Here is a 23,916-nt window from a genome sequence, read left to right on the forward strand (position 1 = left end):
TCAACCTTCTTCAGCAGGTAGGTTTATATAACTATTATTTATAATGCAGTGGCTTGGCAGGTGTTAGATATGCATGTGTGATCATGGCTGGGTCAGGAAAGCAGTGTTCTTGGCATGGTTCTTTTGTGGCCAAAAGTGTGTAGTGGTGAGGAATACATTGAAACATCCAGTAAAAATAGTGATGACAATGAAGTTGTTTGAGATGATGGTCAAGATTTGAAAAACTGGAAAGTTTTAGTGGTAGGGGTATCAGTAAGTTGTATGATCCAGCTGTTGTGGTAACTATCTGAAACAAAGGCAATAGTGACATTTAAGTTTGCCACAAATGTCAAATGACTAAAAAGTGCATATACGATCAGTGCATGGCTTTACTTTGGACCTCACAGTGATGGTTGTGGAGAGCCATGTTGTGGAGATTGGTGCCTTGTCACTAATGCAGTGTTGACAGTGAGAGAATCGGCAAAAACTGTCAAACACATTTGATTAACACACAACAGTTGTCATCATATTTGTCTGATAAATTGCCTGATGGCATAAAGGTATACATTATGTCATTGTAGGTATCTATTCTCTTAAAAGATGGGTTTGACAATGGTGTTACAGTAAGTATTATTTAACTGCAAAGCTGATCCGTTTGTGATACAGTGCGATGGTTGTTAAGATTGAGAAAATTAATTGAGGTATTTTAGGAGGTCAAGACCTTGGCCCTCATTGTGACCACAGTTCTTGGAAGTATTGTCAGGTGTCGGACCAGACAAGTTGGTGGAGGTTTTTGCATTCCACGAAGGCCATCTGTCTGATTTGTGAAGTTTTTTTATAATGGATGGAGGCGTTTGGGCTCTCGGGGGAATAGATGATCTTTTTATCTGCATTTTGCAGATAAAGATAGGAGAATGAAAAACTGAGAAGGGCTTTTTGTGCAGCACCGATTAAGAAAGTGTTCAACACATATCAATTATGTAATAGGGAAACTGGAGTATTGGGACAACCTCTGTTAAAATGCTACTTAGTGAATGTCTGTGTTCAACACTTTTTTTTGCAGCACTGCTGGTTTGTTTTTTCTCAATTGCTTTTAGGGCAGTGATTTACTGTTCTTTGCCTATGTTTTATAGGGGAACTCTGTTTTGGAAGAGCTCTGAACATTATCCTTTTCCTAATAGAACATAGAACTAACAGTGGTCCACTGTGCTCATCATTGTTATTATAAGCAAATTGTACCCCTTAAATTACTGATAATATTTTAATCATTACTCTGTTGGCAGTGTTGTGCACAGTACTGGGGAGTGCAGACAATTTTCAAGCTGTTAGCTATTTATAGAACTATTTGGCCGGACTCCAGCATATGGGCTATGATGCTGGTAACAATGTGTGTAATGCCTTCAGATTTTCCTCTTCATATTTCACATATGAAATCATGTTAAATCATTCACCTGGGAGATTAAGCTTTGATGTGACTGTTATCTAAATTCACATTCTTTTCCTGTGTGTGGGTTGTTTCCCATCATCTGTGCTGAGTGTGCAGAACTGAAAGATAATTCTTGTTGTTTTAGGTTCGCTGGTCCGACCCAAAGTTGTTCGGAGTGTGCATTATTGCCCAGTTACAAAAAAGACCTTGGAAAGAAGATATACTGACCTGACATCTTTCGATGCATTTCCATCAAGTGCTGTTTATCCGACAAAGGTGAGGACAATTTTAAAATGAGAATAGAAATTAGTACATGGCATGCTATCTATATATGTGAGTGTGCAAATTTGTAATTTATAAATGAGTTAGTGACAGTGGGCCTCATGCATAACATGTGACTTATCTTGTATTGGCTAGAAGATTAGTTAAAATGTTGTTAATGCAACTTACTAAGTTAACCCTTGAGTGGGTGTGCTGTTTTTTATAATATGAGCGGGCACATGGCATGCTTTGTACTTAGCTTAAAAATAGCTGACTTTAGGTTATCAAGGTAAACATGTTTGACCAGAGTCACATTTTAATCTTAGTTTAATCAAACAATATAAAATAAACTTATATTATATGGGCTAACTCATGGTTTTATTAAGCAGTATTAAACTAAACTTTCATTATATCACCCTGTTGCCGCTAACAAATTTTACCCTGCAGTAATGACTCACTCGAAGCATTAAACGGTGCAATTGCATAAGATCCCAGCCTACCGCTTATTCGAGTGGTAATTATTTTGTAGACAACTGTCTCATTGTGAAATTGCGCTACTATCTTGGAATCTGGTTCATTTTCTTGCACAAATTCTAATTTTTTTCTCACTGAGCTTACTGTTTATTTTACTGTTGCTCACTTGGACATATGAGAGCATAGCGTATCACAGTGTCAGCAATAATGAAGGAATAGGTGCAGGCTCACAATTGTAAAATAATGGAATGCTACAAGGCAGTGTTATTTGTGGTTGGCACACTTTATACATAGCCCCCCCCCCCCCCCCCCCCCCCTTCCCCAAGAGAGGGTTAAGCAAGTGATTTTATGTGCAAGATAATTAATCCTCCAATGATACCGTGGGGAAACGGGGCACACAAGGTAGTGTGGAGTCTTTGCGAACCCCACCCAGTTGCAGTGTGTAAAGACTTTTGTGGGAGTATGGTGACATGTTTAGGAAAGAATAAACAAATTAATAATATAAAACAATCATGAATGTTTGAGTACTCATGGGTGCAAACTTATATTCAGACCATTACCTTTCAGAAATTAAGTTCACAGTTATCCCAAACAGGAAACGCAGCATGAAACAAATTAAGGGTCGGAAGTACAGCATGGAAAAGATATTAAAATCAGATGAATTCACAAAAGCAACAGAAACCATTCAGACACAAAGCTGAGAGGTTATCAAGGAACACCTCATTACTACAGCTGGACGGATAGCACCTAGCATAAAAAGTGAAAAACATGCCTGGTGGTTGCTGGTTTGTGATGCCGTCATTGAAACAAGAAAACAGGCATGGCTAAACTGGCAATCACAGAAAACAGAAGAAAGCTGATTGAATTTCATTAGTGTTAGAAAGTTGGTAGATAAAAATATAAAAAGAATTAAGAAGACACATGAAAACAAAACTCCCCTCCAAATTGATGAAGAATTTACTAAAAACTACACAAGAAGCTATTACAAAACTTTCAAACGAAGGTTACCGAGATACAAAGCACCCACCCTCCAATTTCAGGATGTAAATGGGATCATCACTCACAATAATGTGGAAAATTGCAAAATACTAGGAGGCTGCTTTGAGAAACTCTTGAACTGTGGACCCATCCTTGAAAAATTCGAATCTATTCCAAATAACTGTGAAAAGCCGAATTCAGAAGACTGAAGAACTACAGAAGGTCATTTCAAAACTTTAAAACAACAAAGCGTCAGGAGAAAACCAAATAGTGACCGAACTATGGAAAAAAAGCTGACAAAAATGCAATTAAAGTCCCTTCAGTGGTTGGTTTTTGTCTTTAAATATGTCTGCTTGTGTCTGTATATGTGTGGATGGATATGTGTGTGTGTGTGTGTGTGTGTGTGTGTGTGTGTGTGTGTGTGCGCGCGTGTGTATACCCGTCCTTTTTTTCCCCCTAAGGTAAGTCTTTCCGCTCCCGGGATTGGAATGACTCCTTACCCTCTCCCTCATTTGGTAAGTCACATCATCTTTGTTTGTTTGTGTGTGTGTGTGTGTGTGTGTGTGTGTGTGTGTGTGTGTGTGTGTGTGTGTGTCATATATATCCACAAGAAAGGTTTGAAGACAGACCCTAACAATTACAGAGGAATATCACTGCTGGATATAACATAGATGATTATTGCCAAAGTCCTTTTGAACAGGCCAGAGCCGCAATTGGACCCGCAAATCAGGGAATGCCAGGGAGGTTTTAGAAAGGGTAGATCATGTTCGGAACAAATACTAAACCTCAAAAACATCATGGCATACCAAAAATGAAGGGCAAATACATACGTAATTTCGTTCATTGATTTCAAAAAAGCATATGATTTGATTGAAAAAGAATCTCTAATATCAGTCCTGGAAGAAATGGGTTTGAATAAGAAAACAACTAATATTATAAAAGGGACCCTTACAAATACATTTTCGAAAGTTAAATTTATGGGCGAATTACCGCAACCCTTTGAAATAAAAATGGGAGTGTGACACGGGGATGGGCTCCGACCGTTGCTGTTCAATTGTGTGCTTGAGAAAGTAGTCAGAGAATGGAACACAAATATTAAGAGTGATTTAAGACTGGGTTGCAAAAAGAAAGAACCTTAAAGTAAATTGCATTGCTTTTGCAGATGATATGGCTCTGTTTGCTGAAACAATGGAAGAAGTACGGGAGCAATTCCTTGAACTAAAGAAACAGGCACATGCAGTAGGTCTTCACATCTCCTTTGAAAATACTAAGATGTTGACAAACATGAAGCACTCGTGTAAACACCTCAAAGTTCAAGAACAAAAGATTCAAATAGTAAAGGAATTCCAATATCTCTGAGAATGGATTAGTCGGAATGCTGGGGAAAGCAAAGCAATGGAATCCAGAAAAATAAACTTGAATTGACCTTCCAACTATCAAAAAAATACATACAACAAAATATCGTTCATGGGGGTCCAAAATTACACATTACAAAACAGTTATTAAGCCAGAAGCACTGTATCCAGCAGAAACATTAAACACTAATTTCAGAGGCCAAATGGAGAAGCTTGAGCCAAAGGAAAGAAAAATCATAGGACCAAAATTTCAAGACAAGAAGATAAGATAAGTCAAAAATGAAGCTCTCTACAAGAAAATTGAAAAACTTTCAGATACATTAAAAAAAAATAGTCATCTTCTCAGAATGAATTCCAACAGATTAACCTAACAAATCTTTGACTTTTTCCGTAACCGCAAAATGAAACCAAACTGGTTTAAAGAAACTGAGAAAGATGTAGTAGAATTAAAGATTTCAGAAAATTCACTTATTGGTCGAACAGCTAAAGTAATTGCTAAAGATGAAAACATAATATTCCAAGACAAATCTATACAAAAATCCAGACTCTTCATCTCAGAAGAAGAGAGGAAAAGATGATCAGACAGAATGAAGACATACTGGGCCCTAAGAAAAGAACAATGTACAAAGAAATGATTGATCCAGCGTACCACAAAGAGGATGAAACGAAAGAAGAAGAAAACAATAATGTAATTTTAAATGTGAATATTTTAGGCTAGGTTTTGCCATGATCATTGTTGTATTCTTCAGGTTGTAAAGATATTATTTAAAACATGCTACAGGAAATATTTGTACCTATCTACAAAATAAAATACTGACAGCTGTGAAAACACTGCAATGGATAAAATATATGAACTAAAGAAATGACTCTCCATTTTCATTGTATTGTAGTATTTATACGTACTTGTCCAGTCCCGGAACAAAACCTAGCCTCCATAAATAAAATAACAACATATAATAAAAATACAAAATGCTTGTAAGTAGATACATTATTTTTGCATTTCATGGCAAGATCTGCAAACCTGGACAGAACATACATGGCTTTTACAAACTGGCTTTTTGCAAATTGACAAATGTTCCTGGTTTTTCTGTCCCGACTATGATGGCCGAGGCTACACAGTTTTCTTTGTTTTCCTGGTGGCTCCACATCAGCAGGTGGAGGTATGGTTTGTTGGCAAAGGTAAAGGACGCTTCTTATCTTGCCTCAGAGAATTGTAGGTAGCCTTGAGTTATACATTCCTATTTTCATGTGGGTTCTGCTACTGAATATGCCAGAGATTTAAAGAAGTTGGCACAGGTACATTTTGTCCCTTTCAGTTTGAATAAAATGCTGCTGTTTAAGGTGGTGGTATCGAGAACACAATTAAAATTACCTCCTGGGCCAACATCTGGTTGTGTTCCTAGTTGAGTAACTGTGGCAAAATTTGCGATACACATGTACACCCTCTTTTTGACAAGTTGTAAAATTCAACAATTTCCAGTTTTCCAGATATTGGATTTACCTCTCCTTCATTATGCGTGGTAGACAGTAATGATCTTTTTTTTCCGGTGTTTCATTGAAAGCAACTGTAATCTTGTCAGGCTGAAACAGGAACCTTGAATTGCTCTGCGATATCTCTTTAGCTGAGATGAAGGAAGGTGGATTGTGAAGTAGTGGCAGTTTTCACAAAAGGTTGTCCACAATTCTCAGACAGGAGGGTTTTATCCTTTCGTTTTTGTTCTTCATGGGTGGATTTTGAGTCAAATCTCAATCATCGTAACATAAATTTCAGTCTCATCTCTTACAGCATGAAACGAAATATTGGGGGGCCAATCCTCAGACTGTACATGTCATCAGGACTTAGATTTGAATCTTTTAGCACTCACTCATGAGAAGAACAGCTTCATATGTGGATACCATGTGGGTTATTTCTTCGTTGGCGGAAAAGACAAAAATCTCAACCATTGTCAGTTATAAACAGCGAAAATAAGTCCACATCAGTGACAGCAACTGTAGCATCTCCTTTAGCTCCAGGGAGATGGATAATAATGCTCCTAAAAGATACTTTGGCATGCTCTTGGGACAATAGTTTTATCTGTCTAAATAGTTTTTTGGTCTTTCCCCAAACAGAAAGTTCTACAGTCATCAACAGAAGATGATAAAGGCTAAGTTGGTGGAAAATATTCTTGGAGTGAGGTTTCATTCTCACAAAGGACACCGAATTGCTCCTCTTCATTGTTGTCATGAATTTCTACACTATCATCACTACTACACAGTTCTTCTTGTTGCTGCCTCTGTAGCTCTTGTAGACTATCTTCATCCTTATAAAAGTGCGCCATTTTTCTACAAAAGAAAGAAGTCAATCAGAAGAGGAAACACGCATGCAGTAACAGGTTAAACACCTACAAAAAAGTACATTTTCCCCAGTGCAGTTCCCAGGTCCTACTACAAAGAGCACTTCCGAGCTTCAGTCATTCGAGCAGTACATATATTTAGGAAACCAGTGAATTCCAAAATAGCAGTAAGTTAGTGAACATCGTGCATCCATAAGTGTTTACAGGAGAAATGGTTAGGAATCTATGAAATGGGTGAAAGGATTTGACTGAGCTGACAGATATAACTGGTGGAATGCCATTACGTGTTTGGCAGATGTGTGCTTTTACAGTGTACCTTTACATGGGTGGCACAGCCCAGCAGTGCTTAGAGGCCAATGAAGAGAAGCTCAACACTGGGACATATTAGCAGCAAGTACATTTAATGGAAAGAACAATTGAAGAAGGAAACCCAATGTCATGGTGAAGTGACAGTCTTACACACAGAATGTTTCATCTCTTTGCCACTTTGAGAGTCTGAATACGGCAGAAGATAAAATCTCACATTTTACGAGTAACAGAAGACATTTACCAAGCTGTTCTGTTAAAGGATGCCACAGCAGAGGAATTCATCAGATGGTGTGAGTGCATCGAGGAAGTGCAACAAAAGAGTGTTCATGAAAAAAAAGGCATGAACAACTCCTGAATATGGTCCGTATTGCAGTTGTAGAAGACTACCGTGATACCCTCCCCCTCTTATGCCATGTAGCACGAGACAAATACAGCAGTTTATGGCGGTCATAAATGTTGGACCAAGTACACAAGATTGCAGCCCCATAAATCAGGAAGCAATAGAGGGTGTTGAAGAGAAGGTATATCAGTATTTAGCACCAATCTCTGCTGCCAGATGAAAGCACTGAGAAGAATAGACTTATCCATCTTGAACTCTCCAGCAGCCATCAGATAACAATCTAGCATCTGAAAGTACAGATAGTCACCTCCTCTGCCAAGTATAATGCTCCGCAGAAGAAGACACATTTGTAGGATAGAGGATAACAAGCAGCCCTGTTTTCCAATGTGGACACATTGCACACTACTGCAGAGAAAATGTGTCAAATGACTATTACACTGCTAGACGTCAACTGTCACAACAGTCCTTGTCACACCAGTCAATTGCAGATGATTGTAGTCAATCTGTGGGGTGCAGCCTGTCATTGGGCCGTGGATGAGGTTACTCACCAACATCGTGTAGCCATTGCCCATTGCCTTGCAGAGCTACTAGCTGCCAAATTGAGGAAAACTAAGTGAGGCAACCATGTATGGAGGTAATGCTGCCATAGGTAATAATCCTGCATGGATGACAGGAACAGAGGTGTGAGGAAATCCCATTATCAGAGGCCAACTCATCCTGACACTAGTAAACTTCAGAGCTTCTTTTTCTGCAATGTCGAATGCTTATCATCACCACCTAAAGAAGATAATGTTCTGTGACATGAAAGTGATTGTGCTGAAGGTCAGAATTGGAAAATCTGTCCAGCCAACAGAACGCAGGCCTTCAAATTTATTGTTATAATGGAATGCACTCATAATGCTAGTCTACATCTATATATCTACATATATACTCTGCTGGCCATCAAGCGGTGTGTGACAGCGGGCACAATTCATGCCAAAGTCATATTCCCTCGCTCTGTTCCACTAGCAGATCGCGCGAGGGAAAAACGACTGTCTGAGCACCTCAGTACGAGCTCTAATTTTCCTTATCTTTGAATGGTGATCATTGTGCGATTTGAAAGTTCGTGGTAATAATATATGCTCTTCATCCTCGGTGAAGATCGGATTTTGAAATTTAGTGAGCAGCCCCTTCCGTTTAGTGCTTCGTCTATCTGCAAGTGTCTTCTATGAGATTTGTAACGCTCTCACGATGGCTAAACGTACCAGTAATGAATCTTGCTGCTTTTCTTTGGACCTTCTCAATCTCTTGAATCAGACCCAACTGGTAAGGGTCCCATACAGTATTGAGTGTGAAATCTTACAGGCATTATAAACAGTCATGCACTGTGGAAGAGCTGAGGTCCGGATTGACAGAGCTAATCCAACAAGCACACACATCAAAGATTGCTCTGGGTAGTTGTTTGCCATTGAAGACGTTATCTCACTGTCGTCAATGAGATGAGTCTGTTGTCAATGTAGATGTTCAGTTAAAAAGTGAAGCTTTTGTCGATTGCATAACACTTATTCTCCCATAAAAATATATGTACCTGCAGTGATCATGAGCATTGGAAGTGGTTAAGGAGAACTTTGGATCACTTTCCGTCATGAGCTGCTACTAATTGATTCCTAAAGTTAAATGCACAGGAACAGTCGAAACTGTCAAGAGTGGGCAGCTCAGTGCCATTACTGAACAATTATGTTTTGTTACCATTAAAGGCAACCCAGTGAAGGAAGCTACTACTAAACTGGAAATAGAGTAAGGGCTTGCAGAAGAAAAAAGTCGGTGCATGTTAGCCATTCTATACTAATTATCTATGCTTTCAAATCCAGAGTGGAAAAAATACTGTTTAAGTGGCCCACAGTTAAATACCATATCAACTCTGAGAATCATCCATCAATTATCCAGTACAGTAAAAGATGTCACCAACTGAATGGTGCATAGTTTTAGAGGAAGTGGAGAAGATGCTGCAGTATGATACCACGACCCTTCAGATCCTTAGTTTTATCCAGCGGCCCCTGTGAGAAAGCATGCATGGCATTTCTATGTTGACTACTGACAGTGGAACAAATCATGAAATCATGAAAAAAGTTTATGCATTGATATGTTCAAAGAATTAACAGAAAATTTTCTTTTTATGAATAGAATTCTATTGTTCATCTACATCTGTACTGTCAGTAGTCTCCATTAGGCGGTTACACTTATAAGACCAGCGCTTGTTCCAGTCCCCGAAACACTCCTGGAGCTCAATCTTTGCGATAGCTTCTAGTGTTTTCAGTAATGTGTTTTAACCTTGTCTATGCCTATAAAGTGATGGCCCTTCAAAGTTTATTTTTGGGAACAAAAAAGTTACATGGGATCATATTGTCGCAGCAGAAGCTGAGTAGCACCATGGTGCAGTGGGTATGATACGAAACTATTGCATGGAGGGTCTTGAGTTCAAAACTCACCTGGACTGTACAATTTTAATTTCAATATTCAGTTAGAGTACATTCTAGAGGTATCCATAAATGTCAAGCATCATTGTACTGGAATGTTCTGTAGCTGTATATATACTGTGTGTGTTCTGGCCAGAGGCAGTTTGCTCCATGCTCTTGTCTGTGCAAGTGCTGAATAAACCTTCGTTAAGTGAAGTTAGTGTTGGTCATTCATCTAATTACACCATTACGTGACAATATCTACTGCATAAGGAGGCTGAGACATCAGTATAGTATTGTCTTTGGCCAAATATTCACAAACGAGTGACCAAGTGTGAGCAGGTGCATTATCTTGATACAAAAGCCATGTTTTTTTGTGCCACAAATCATGACCTTTTCTGGATTGCTTCATGCAAATGGCATTGGAATTGTTAGTAGTACTCCTTAGTGGAGAACTTGGGATCAACTCTGCCATTAAAATCAAAGAACACAAGGAGTATAACCTTCTTTCTTTAGGTCTTGCCAATCCAGAATGCGCCCATTGTGTTAAGACACGTGAGCAATTACACGTCCAAACCAGACAAAAAAATTCATGGTGTGGACCAATTGATCAGCAGCAGCTTCTCTGATTATGGTCAGTTTATCATTCATAATCATTTCTTTCACTTTTCCCATGATTTCACGGTTTGATTATATCCTGGGTTGTTAAGGGCACTCATCATCTTCAGTGTCTTCACGACCTTCTTCAGAATGCTGATATCGCTTGTAAAATGTTATTTTAGTTGTAGCAGACTTACCAAAAGCAATATTTAGCATTTCTAAGACTTTGCTGCATTTTATTCCATTGTTACACCATAATTTAATACAAACTCTCTGATCCATATTTGCACAAAATAATCACCAATACTACTAAAAAAAATCTTAACTTTTTTGACAGCTGCAGCACACTAAATGCCTCACACACACACACACACACACACACAAAAAATCTTATATGCCTGAAGCTGTACAGATATTTTCTAGAGATATTTTCCAACAAGAATTAACACAAAAAAATCACATGAAAAAGGACTAACACAACATGCAAACTTACAAAACTCAAGTCACTTTTTGACCACATATTGCAACAGGACAAATACATTTTTTTATATTTGAAGATGGTATCTGTTCTTTCGGTCATGTCCAAAAGAACAGATACCATGTGTGGGTCTCACGGGAGGCGTGCAAGAGAAAAGTCCCTGCAGTCACACTATCCTCAGTGTCCTTGGTGGCTCAGAAGGATAGAGCATCTGCCATGTAAGCAGGAGATCCCGGGTTCGAGTCCCGGTCGGAGCACACATTTTCAACTGTCCATGTTGACTTACATAAACGCCTTTATGCAGCTAAGGGTATTCATTTAATTGTAAATACATTTTTATACTCAGCAACTTCTTCTAATGTTTGATTTGTTCGGTTTCTGGTAATCCTAATTACAATCTTATAGTGAAATTTGGTATAATTTGTTGGTTTCTGTTACTCTTAATATCACCACAACTGATTCTGTAATTAATTGCCCTAAACTCAGCATTCACCCCATAATGGTTAGATTCATCCACAAGAACATTGAATTGTTTTGGCAACATTGTAAGAGTTTATATGCAAACGTCATTCATTTGTGATGTGTATACTTCTGCAACATATTTTATGGTAAATATTGTTAACCATGAGCATAAAATGTGGTTGCTCTTTTTCTGGTATAGATAAAACTTTTTTGTACAGTGAAATTATGAGTAGTCACTAGTCAGAACCAGTCACTGGACTAAATAAAGTTGCTACTGCTCTGGCTGAATTTTTATATTATGTCGGTGCTTGAGTTAGCATTTCGTCATTTGGAGATAGGCAGTGGACCGGTGGATGCTAGAAAATGGAGTGCCAGGTGGAGAAATCAGAACATTTCTGACATATTCTTCTGTTTGAGTTCTGTAGAGGGAGCGACTGCAGCTGAGGCAGTGAGAAAGATTTGCACCGTGTATGTGGATAATGTCACTGAACAGACCACGGCAAGAAAGTGGTTCTCTCATTTTGAGGAGGGTCGTTTTGACATGATTCTCCACGTTCAGGAAGATACCAGGGTTTGATGAAGATTGTTAATGAATGTATTAATCCACAATGATCCACGTCAGTGTACTCGAGAACTGGCTGATGTGATGAACTGTGACCATTCGTGCAATGGGGAAGGTTAAAAAATAGGGTGTGTGGGGTACCGCATCCAATAAGCCAAAATCACAAAACTCAGCAGGGGCTGTATGTGCATCTCTGCTTGCTAGTCGTAAATTGGCTTATGAACAACAGGGACCATTCCTATCCTGTATTGTTAATCATCATCATCATAGACTGATTATGCCTTTCAGCGTTCAGTCTGGAGCACAGCCTCCTTATAAAATTCCTCCATGATCCCCTATTCAGTGCTGACATTGATGCCTCTTCTGATGTTAAACCTATTACTTCAAAATCATTCTTAACCGAATCCAGGTACCTTCTCCTTGGTCTGCCCCAACTCCTCCTACCCTCCTGCCATCACAACTAAGTCATCCGCATATGCAAGACTGCATATTTTGTGTTCACATATATTAATATCACCCAGCCAGTCTATTGTTTTCAACATATGATCCATAAATAATATGAACAACAGTGGAGACAGTTCGCAGCTTTGTGTTACCCCTGAAACTACTCTGAACCATGAACTCAATTTACGGTCAACTCTAACTGCTGCCTGACTATCCATGTAAAGACCTTTAATTGCTTGTAAAAGTTTGCCTCCTATTCCATAATCTTGTAGAACAGACAGTAACGTCCTCCTAGGAACCTGGTCATATGCCTTTTCTAGATCTGTAAAGCATAGATACAATTCCCTGTTCCTCTCATTACACTTCTCCATTATTTGCCGTAAGCTAAAGATCTGGTCCTGACAACCTCTAAGAGGCCTAAACCCACACTGATTTTCATCCAATTGGTCCTCAACTAATACTCGCCCTTTCCTTTCAACAATACCTGAGAAGATTTTACCCATAATGCTGATTAAAGAGATACCTCTGTAGTTGTTACAATCTTTTCTGTTTCCATGTTTAAAGATGGTGTGATTACTGCTTTTGTCTAGTCTGATGGAACCTGTCCCGACTCCCAGGCTTATTCAATTATCCTGTGTAGCCATTTAAGACCAGACATTCCACTGTATTTGATGAGTTCCGACTTAATTTCATCCACCATAGCTGCTTTATTGCACTGCAATCTATTGACCATTTTCTCCACTTCCTCAAATGTGATCCTATTTCCATCATCATTCCTATCCCATTCTACTTCGAAATCTGAAACATTACTGATCGTATTTTCACCTACATTGAGCAACTCTTAAAAATATTCCCTTCATCTGCCCAAAGCATCCACAGGATTCACCAGCAGTTTTCCTGACCTGTCCAAAATACTTGTCATTTCCTTCTTACCTCCCTTTCGAAGACTGCTAATTACACTCCAGAATGGTTTTCCAGCAGCTTGACCCATAGTCTCCAACCTGTTTCCAAAGTCTTCCCAAGATTTCTTCTTGGATGCTGCAACTATCTGTTTGGCATTGTTTCTTTCTTCAACATAACTTTCTCTGTCTACCTGAGTTCTAGTATGTAGCCATTTTTGATACGCCTTCTTTTTCCTTTTACAGGCTGCCTTGACTGTGTCATTCCACCAAGCTGTTTGCTTCATCCTACTTTTACACACTACTGTTCCAAGACATTCTTTAGCCACTTCTAGTACTGTGTCCCTGTACCTTGTCCATTCCTTTTCCAATGACTGTAATTGACTACATTCAGCTAACTGGTACCTTTCTGAGATCGCTGTTATGTACTTGTGCCTGATTTCCTTATCCTGAAGTTTCTCCACTCTTATCCTCCTACATATGGACCTGACCTCCTGCACTTTCGGCCTCACAATCCCAATTTCACTGCAGATTAAATAATGATCAGTGTCATCAAAGAATCTCCTGAATACACGTGTGTCCCTCACAGCCTTCCTGAATTCCTGATGTGTTGTTATACAGTCAATGACAGATCTGGTTCCCCTGCCTTACCAAGTATACCGGTGAATGTTCTTATGTTTAAAAAAGGAGTTTGTGATTACTAAGCCCATACTGGCACAAAAATCCAAGAGTTGTTTCCCGTTCCTGTTGGCCTCTATATCCTCACCAAATTTATCCATAACCTATTCATACCCTTCTGTTCGATTTCCAATCCTGGCTTTAAAATCACCCATTAGCAGAACACTGTCCTCATCCTTTACTCTAACATCATCATCACTGAGTGCCTCATAAAAACTATCCATCTTATCTTGATCTGTCCCTTCGCAATGCGAATATACTGACATAATCATAATTTTCTTGCTAGACACTGTCAAATCTATCCACATCAGTCGTTCGTTTACATACCTTATTGCAACTACGCTGGGTTCCATTTCTTTCCTGATGTAAAGCCCTACACCACATTGTGCTATTCCTGCTTTGACTCCTGACAGGTAGACCTTGTATTCTCCCACTTCCTCTTCTTTCTCACCCCTTACCCGAATGTCACTAACAGCTAAAACGTCCAGCCCCATCTTACTTGCAGCCTCTGCGAGCTCTACCTTCTTCCCAGAGTAGCCCCCATTGATATTAATAGCTCCCCAACTCATAACCATTTGTTTGCCAAGTCGTATCTTAGGAGTCCCTGGTTTGTCAGTTAGAGGTGGGACTCCGTCACCTCCAGAGGTCCGAGGCATTTTGCTCTGATTGTTGCCAGCATCATATTTAAAGTACCAGGGAAGCAGGTTGCTAGTCTTACTTGCCCCGAGTCCCATTGGGTTTTACCCCTAACGGTTGAGGGACTAACCGGTGAATTTGGTAGTCTTTGCCGTATGAGCACAAAGGTGACCACGACTCAGGATATGTCCGAGATGCCCAGCCTTATTCCAAAGTAACTGGTATCCCGACTGTCGTGACCACTTACTTGGCCACTCATACGTTGCCCGTGGTTCATGAACTAGGACATGACTACAGGAACCCACACCATGAACCATGGTTCATGGTGTGGGTTCCTGTATTGTTACTGGTGATGAAAAATGGTGTCCTTATGCTAACATAAGCAAAAGAGAGGAATGATTGATCCCAAACAAAGCAGCAACTCCCTGTACAAAGACCCACGTACATCCACAAAAGAAAATGTGATGCAGCTGGTGGAACAGCGATGGTGTGTTGTACTACAAATTGCTTTCCCAAGGTGTAACCATCACTGTTAATATTTTGTGCCGACAACGAGACTTACTTGCAGATGCAGTCAAAGCATGACGACCAGAAAGACTGTGTGGTGCTTCACCACAATATTGCCTGACTGCATTCTGCTAAACTGACAAACAACATGGTAAAAGAGTTACGATGGAAGCCATTCTGCACACAGCTTATTCACCTGATCTTGCACCCTGGAATTTTAACTTTTTCCACTCTTTTGAACAACTTTCAAGGAACTTCCTTTCCGGATGAAAATGCACTCCGAATGTGGTGTCACCGCCAGACACCACACTTGCTAGGTGGTAGCTTTTAAATCGGCCGCGGTCCGGTAGTATAAGTCGGACCCGTGTGTCGCCACTGTCAGTGATCGCAGACAGAGCGCCACCACACGGCAGGTCTAGAGAGATGTACTAGCACTCGCCCCAGTTGTACAGACGACTTTGCCAGAAGGGGATCACTGACAAATACGCTCTCATTTGCCGAGACGATAGTTAGCATAGCCTTCAGCTAAGTCAATTGCTACGACCTAGCAAGGCGCCATCACCAAGTTATATTGAGATGATAATACTGTATCAGCAAGACTAGTGTTCACCAATTGTGGATTAAGGTTAAGTATTCCAGAAGCTACGTACTTTTCTTTATAGCATTCATTACGTATCCTGTTTCAGACCTCACGCCAGCCTACGTGAGTTTAAGCGCGTGCCTTTCAGCTTCCTCTCAATTGTGTCTAGGCTGTCTTGCCTAGACACAACACCGAACATGGCTCGATGAGTTCTTCACGTCAAAAGCACACGATTTCTACTGTCGTGGAATTGAAAAGTTACCTCAGTGTTGGCAGACTGTTTCAGATAATGAAGAAGAATACATTATTATTGACGACTAAAAGTATCTGTTATGTGTATCTGTTGTGTTTATTAAACATACGGAAAATATTACCAATTTATGCACAAACCCAATATTTCAGAAACAGGCTATGGTGACGATGGCATCTAAGATGAAAGTGGAGTACCGTAAACAAATATTTCAATTGTTGAGAATTTTGCTAAACCATGCTTGTGTCTAGAGTTAATGTCTGCCACCTCCTTCATACTGGAAACAAATTGCAATTGCTTATTACTAAACACAAATCGTGTTAAATGTAAGGGAATGAAAATAGACTATCCTCTTGCAGCAGAGACAGGCAGTCAAATGTCCAAGCAAGAAAAGGTTGAAACAAGCAATATTAAGTCACTGTTTCTATTCTTTTGATGAATTTCTGAAACTAAAAGTGCGATTTTTCCAAAACTTCAGTTTATTACTCTCTATGTATTGCGTATCCTGTACTAATCGTGCAGCTGTGATCTTTTTGCATAATTTGCTCCTCAGCTGCTCCCATCACCACCTTGCCCCCCCCCCCCCCCCCCTCCCTCCACCTCTAAACCATGGATGCTTGCATGCCACAAAACTACACATAGCCCTGCGGTAGGTGCAGCCACATCAGAAGTGGAGAGGCTAAACTATCATAGTTCCTAAAGCGGGGCCGCAGCCCTTTCATTGATTCCAGGGGCAACAGTCTGGATGATTGACTGATCTAGCCTTGTGAAATTAACCAACATCGCCTTCGTGTGTTGATATTGTGAATGAGTGAAAGCACATAGAAATTTCAGCCATTATATTTCTCAGTAACATGGAGCTCTATAGTGTGGCATAATGATGATGGCTTCCTCTTGAATAAATGTTCCAGAGGTGAAATAATCTCCTGTTTGGATATCCAGGTGTGGAGGTTACAGGAGGGTCTTGGCATCAGAAGCAACAAAAGTGATGTTCTACAAGTCAGTGTGTGGAATGTCTGGCATCAGGGACTGCTGCAATCCCTTAGAAGCCACACACTTTTGCACTTTTTTGCATAGCTCCTGACCAAAAGATAATGAAGAAAAGCAAAACCTTTTAACTGATGTTTGTATTATCATCCTATATCTCAACATTTGTTTAAAGTTTTTTGAAAGCTATAACATATTTACAGAATCATTATATTTTGAAAACTAGAAGATTCAGAGGTAGAAAAAAGTTTTTAATTGAAATAAATCAGAATTTATAATAAAATAAATGTACAAAACTATTTCATTGAATTTATACAACGCTTTCCATTTGAGCAAAATTTGTTGTGTGATATTGCTTGAAACAGTCAGGTAGGCACAATCCAATTTCATCTTCATTGAAAGCTTCACCTGATTTCTCTAGTATTTGTTTTCCCGGGTTCGCCATAAAATTAAACAAGCTGGTTCGTTTGTGAGAGACAGGCCAAAGTTCCTTGTACAGATTGTAAGAATTGACCAGGCACGTCATAAATACATGGAAAAATACCTTTTTCCACCATTTCATTGTTAATCGTTGAAAATAATACTAGGTTAGTAGCTGATCTCAATGATCAACACCAGTTTTATTTTTATTGTAATCAGGTATGAGATCAGGCTTCAGTTTTTCTACCATTCCAGTCTTGGATTTTGTCTTTGTAACACTACTTGTCATTGTATGTTTGGTAGATAGGGCACACACATCCCTAGTGTCTTTCCAGTGAAGTGAAGTGCTAACACAGGATTTTTTTCTCTTGAATACTATTTCACCTCTTCTTAGCTTATTCTGTTTGAGTTCCTGTGGTTGGCCTCTTCTGTTTCTTATTACTGTACCAACAGCAGATATGCCGCCATCAAACAATCTTTCAAACAATTTTACAGAAGTATAAAACTAGTCCATGTGCAGTGTATGACCCTTACGTAGATAACTGTTGCACAAACGTAGCACCACGGAATCTGCAGTATTGTGTGTACACTTCACAGTTCAAAACATACCCTGTTGCTGAATCACTTAGAATGATAACTTTTATACCATATCTGCTCGGTGTGTTCTTGATATATACTCGAATTCGAATTCTCTCTCTGAATGGATATAAACCTTCATCAACTGTGAGATTCTTGCCAGGATAAAAACTGTTCTTGCTGAATGGACATAAACCTTCATCAACTGTGAGATTCTTGCCAGGATAAAAACTGTTCTTGCTTTTCAGTACAAAGTTATCAAAAAAGGTCGGATTTTTTGTATAGGATCATGGTTTGGTTGACCTCTTCGTACGTTATTATCATTGTTATTCACAGGAAGCATAATGTGAATTGACCTAAATCTGTCTCTTTTCATAATTTTTGCAGGTAAAGAGGAATCTAGCATTAGCTCATTGCTCCAATAGTATGTAACATTTTGTTTGTGTAAAAGGCAAGTGTGAATAATTATAGCAAAAAACTGATACATCTCATGGTGTTACAACAGACCAATTGACTCAAAGCAACCTGGAAGTTATCTTATTTTGCCTTCACAATTTGGAAATTGTTGCTGCAGCATAGCAGTTTGTTTCTGTCTTTGTTTTTTATGACATTTGCGTCAATAAAGACACTCCAACAATCAAATTCAGTGCTTTCAGCGTTCTGAGGTGCCAAGACATTACCTAAGCATTCAAAGAGTGATAATTGATGTTGAACATAGTTATTTACCTAGTAGTCAACAACGTTACTTTGGGACTCCTGCTGTTGTGTTCTGCCTCTGCCTTGTTGAATGGGAGCTTCACTGTTCTAATACATCTGATGGCTCATTTTCATTTTCGGAACACTCGTCGTTACCTTCAAAATAAATGAAATGAGTCAGTGAAACTGCGTAGAATATAATTGTGATCCCTGAACACAATGACTGACCATTATAATTACCATCTATTTCAGAAGAACTATTTTCAATTTCAAACCCATCATTGTCAATTTCAAATCCAGATTCTTCGAGCAGCCTATGAATTTTCTTTTCAATCAAACTGTCCCCCCATTGTACAACAAACATTCGCGATAAAGAGAACTACAGAAGCACACTGCAAGAACGAATGTGCAGGAATTGTTTTGGCGCCTTTTTCGAGTCAGATAGCACCTAGAGGAGGCAGGAACACCATCTAGAGGCGGCAGGAAAACCATCTAGAGGTTGTCTGATGTACTTCAAGAATGAAAAACTCAACTCCAGACGCCACCACACAGATATAATGCACAGCAACCTGAAATAAAAATCAAGAAGGCGGTGCTCGGAAAATCTGTGTGCCGACTGTTACGGCAATAAATGCGCGCTCGTAGTTTCTGTGGGCAGCGACCGGAATGTGTTAATCTGGTATGTAGGTTAGAGAATTGGAAAAGAGAAATGGGTGGGAGTGGGTCTAGTAATGAATAAGAGAATAGGAATGCGGGTATGCTCTTACATGCAACATAGTAAACATATTGCCAAAGTCAAGGTAGACATGAAACCAGTACCTACCATAGTAGTAAAAGTTTGCATGCCAAATATATTCACTGTTGCGAAATTAGATGGCTCCACGTCACACGTATTGGCTGTTTATGCTCTACCCCACTTTGCTCCTGTCCCTGCAATGTTGCCAAGTAAGGCTGGCCAGTCATCTGTGTTCCATCAACGTGTTCTGCTTTACAGATAGTCACGAGTGATACGGAAGAGAAACATCGTGTTCGTGGCATAGTTATTAGCCCAAGTTGTCTTGGTGTATGCTGATACTGAATGGACATCAGTCAAAAAATTAAATATGCAATGTCTAATATCCTAAAGATTTCAAGAAACTTCCTCGTGGTAAAGAAGCTAGATGGAACATTTACGTTGCCTAAGAACAAAAATTGATGGCAGAAGCATGTGGGGTCTCAGAAAGACCACTGTAACATGTCAGCTTTCTCATAACTAATTCAGAAGCTGTAGGTGTGAGTGCCATCTGTGACTTGCCATGAAAGGGCCGTAAAAGGGAAAATAAATTTACTTAAATGGAAAATTTTAATAAAGAAGTGGTTTGTAGGACTCTTCTAGAATACTACAATAGACAAGAGTATCGTACTGCGAGTAACGTTGTGTCCAACTAAAACACAATACAAAGAATAGTGGATGGGCAGCAAAATAACTGATGATGGGCGAGGTAGAGTGAAACTAAAATGCAGACTTGCAATAGCAAGAAAAGTTTCTGAAAGAGAGAAACTTGTTTACATTGAATATAAATTTAAGTGATATGAGGTCCTTTCTGGAGGTACTGGAATGGAGTGTAGCCTCATACGAAACTGGAATGTGGAGTTCAGACACAAATAGAATAGAAGCTTTATTGATGTGTTGTTGCAAAAGAATAGTGAAGATCAGATGGGTGGAAAGAATGGCTAATGAGGAGGTACTGAAATGAATTTAGGAAAAATCAAAGTTACGGCATAACCTAAAAGAAGGGATTGATTAATAAGACACACACTAAGGCATCAAGGAATCATCAATTTGATGAAAGTGTGAGAGGCAAAAACTGTAGACGGAGTCGGAGACTTTCCTGTAGTAAATAGGCTCAAATTGATGAGAGTTGCTGGGATTAGCAGAGATGAAGAGGTCTGAAGAGGATAGACAAGCATGAAGAAGAAAAAGAAGAAGAAAACAATAATGCTTTTTAATAAACCTGGAATATTTGCATTATTTAATTACTACTAAGACAAGATTACTGATGTCTCTTGTGACACAATGTCTCCTTTCTATAATTTTTTACTTGATATAGTTCTGTTCATCACTACAACCATTTATTTCATGTGTTGTATTTTACTGATAATATGGATATTCTACTGGCATATCCTGTATTGTAAAAGTGACAGCTGATTTCATCCATGTGAAAAATAATAAGTGAAGTCACATACGTAATAATTTTCCACAAGAAATAAAATAAAGAGAATGCAATATTGGGTTTCAACTTTACAGCTGTGTAAATAGAGCACTGTTGTTTTATTTAAGGCTATCTGGAAGTTCACCGGATTTTTTGTATTTTCCGTTACTTTGTAGTTCAATTATTTTTGGAATATTAATTGTAGTTCATTGTTTTCATAGTCTGGAGTACTGTATTGTAATGTGTTTATGCTTATTTATATATGTATCTATTCTCTGTGGTAATTAATTTACCCATGTACTTTGCAAGACCACATTCAACTAAAACTGCTGTAGTTCTGCTAAATCATGTCATAGTTATTCTGTCTCATCATACTTTGTAATTACTCGTAAGTGCATTTCCAAAATTGAATCTCGTTGATGTAACATTGTAGTGTTTGCCCATTCTTTCTTAAATTATCCCCATTACTTCAACTTATTGAGACGTAACCTGCATAATGCATACAATTGATGAACATGATGTAAGGGGCAAAAAAAAAGGGGGAGGGGGGGGGGGGGCACAAAATGATTGAAAGAGTACCCAGATTCTTTCACACTGTGTTCGCATCTAAGAACACAATAGTATTTTCTATTGCTGTGTGACAGTAACTTTGTTACACTTCTAGTTCCACTTGACTTCTTATTTCATCCCTCATTCCCTCTCGAGACTCAGACCGCCATTTACCTTATCCTGTTACTGAATTTTATGCTAAATTTTTGTCCTTTTTATTACTGGTAGTTAAAGAAACACATGAGTATGAGAAGTTATTTCCATTCTTGAAGGTACAGTACTTTCCATATCTCTAGAAAGTTTTAACTTTTTTCTGCACTTTAGGTGCCATTATTCACCATGTAGATTTTCTTTATTAATGTTGGATAACATTAAAATCACAGGAGACAGTATGACTGGCCAGTTACTGGATGAAATTCCTAATTCTGCTAGTGAACCAGGGAGTATACGTCCTGGGACAACCGGGAAAATCCCAGGAACTTTTTAGAATTCCAATATTTTTCATTGCTTTAGTTTTGAGTTAAATTTTTGTAATTTTGACTGGTCAGAATGATACTCTACAAAAGAATTTTACTGTAGCCCACTGTTACAAAACAATACTGTAGCAATAAAAATATAAACAAGAGAAAAACACAAGTATAAAACGTAATTTGCAAAGAAAATGCTCCATTCGCAACAACAAAACACAGTGTGTGCACACACAAGCGTCTGCCGAAAGCAAAATGTGTCAGAGGCTTTAGGACAAAGATAGTGCAATACTTCGTAATAACATACAGCTTTCGATTAGAATGGTAATACAGCTGTTTAAATTTGGTTTGTTTGAGCAGATGCCAGTGGGCTCGTATGCATGTGCAGAGCTGCCCAGAAAAATATTTCTGGTGTGCCCAAGGTTCCACATTTGCATATGCACAGAGCGATCATAATTGAGTGAAGAGTAGTCTCCACATGACCTGCATTTATGTTTTGTGATTTTGCTGTTCTCTCTTCGTTGACATCTCTCGCATCAGATAAAAACAAAACAGATGAGCTATCACATGAATTAAAATACATTCACATGATACATTCTCCCCCATGAGCCATGGACCTTGCCATTGGTGAGGAGGCTTGCGTGCCTCAGCGATACAGATAGCCATACCGTAGGTGCAACCACAACGGAGGGGTATCTGTTGAGAGGCCAGACAAACGTGTGGTTCCTGAAGAGGGGCAGCAGCCTTTTCAGTAATTGCAGGGGGAACAGCCTGGATGGTTGACGGATACTGCCTTGTAACACTAACCAAAACAGCCTTGCTGTGATGGTACTGCAAATGGCTGAAAGCAAGGGAAACTACAGCCGTAATTTTTCCCAAAAGTATGCAGCTTTACCTCTTGAGTAAAATATTCCGGAGGTAAAACAGTCCCCCATTCAGATCTCCAGGCGGAGATTACTCAGGAGGACGCTGTTACCAGGAGAAACAAAACTGGCGTTTCGTGGATAGGATTGTGGTATATCAGATCTCTTAATCCGGTAGGTGGGTTAGAAAATCTAAAGAGGGAAATTGATAGGTTCAAGTTATAGTGGGAATCAGTGAAGTTCGGTGGCAGTAGCAAGATGATTTCTGCTCAGGTGAATACACAATCAAATAAGAGTAATGCAGGAGTAGGTTTAATAATGAATAAAGAACAGGAGTGCGGGTCAACTATTACAAACAGCATAATGAACGCATTATTGTAGCCAAGATAGACACAAAGCCCAAGCTTACCACAGTAGTACAAGTATATATGCCCTCTAGCTCTGCAGATGACAGAGATTGAAGAAATGTATGAGGAGATTAAAGAATTTATTCAGATAGTGAAGGGAGATGAAAATTTAATAGTTGCGGGGGACTGGAATTCAATAGTTGGAAAAGGAGGAAGAGAAAAAGTTGGTGAATGTGGAATGGAGGTAAGGAATGAAAGAGGAAGCCCCCCTGGTAGAATTTTGCACAGAGCATAACTTAATCATAGCTAACACGTAGTTCAAGAATAATGAAAGGAGGTTATATACGTGGAAGAGTCCTGGAGACTATATAGATTATATAATGGTAAGACAGAGATTTAGGAATCGGGTTTTAAATTGTAAGACTTGTCAGGGGCAGATGTGGACACTGACCACAATCTATTGGTTATGAACTGTAGATTAAAACTGAAGAAACTGCAAAAAGGAAGGAATTTAAGGTGATGGGGCTTGGATAAACTGAAAGAACCACAGGTTGTGGAGAGTTTCAGAGAGCGCATTAGGGAACAATTGACAAGAATGGTGGGAAGAAATACCGTAGAAGAAGAATGGGTAGCTTTGAGAGATGAAATAATGAAGGCAGCAGGGGATCAAGTAGGTAAAAAGGTGAGAGCTAGTAGAAATCCTTGGTTAACACAAGAGATACTGAGTTTAATGGATGAAAAGATAAAATATAAAAATGCAATAAAAGAAGCAGGTGAAAGGGAATACAAACATCTAAAAAATTACTTTAATAGGAAGTGCAAAATGGCTAAGC

At 39.1% G+C, this 23,916-nt stretch overlaps 1 protein-coding gene across 1 annotated transcript in view; it reads left to right on the forward strand.

Moving 5' to 3' along the window:
* Window positions 1-23,916, forward strand: part of LOC124711191 (zygotic DNA replication licensing factor mcm3) — a 119,232-nt gene that overhangs the window by 20,057 nt on the left and 75,259 nt on the right. Inside the window, exon 4 of the mRNA XM_047241124.1 lies at window positions 1,551-1,681. Within this exon, the coding sequence (XP_047097080.1) occupies window positions 1,551-1,681 (131 nt within the window). The remainder of the gene's footprint in view (window positions 1-1,550; window positions 1,682-23,916) is intronic.

The sequence above is a fragment of the Schistocerca piceifrons genome, chromosome 1 (genome assembly GCF_021461385.2).
Source record: "Schistocerca piceifrons isolate TAMUIC-IGC-003096 chromosome 1, iqSchPice1.1, whole genome shotgun sequence".
NCBI classification, from domain to species: domain Eukaryota; kingdom Metazoa; phylum Arthropoda; class Insecta; order Orthoptera; family Acrididae; genus Schistocerca; species Schistocerca piceifrons.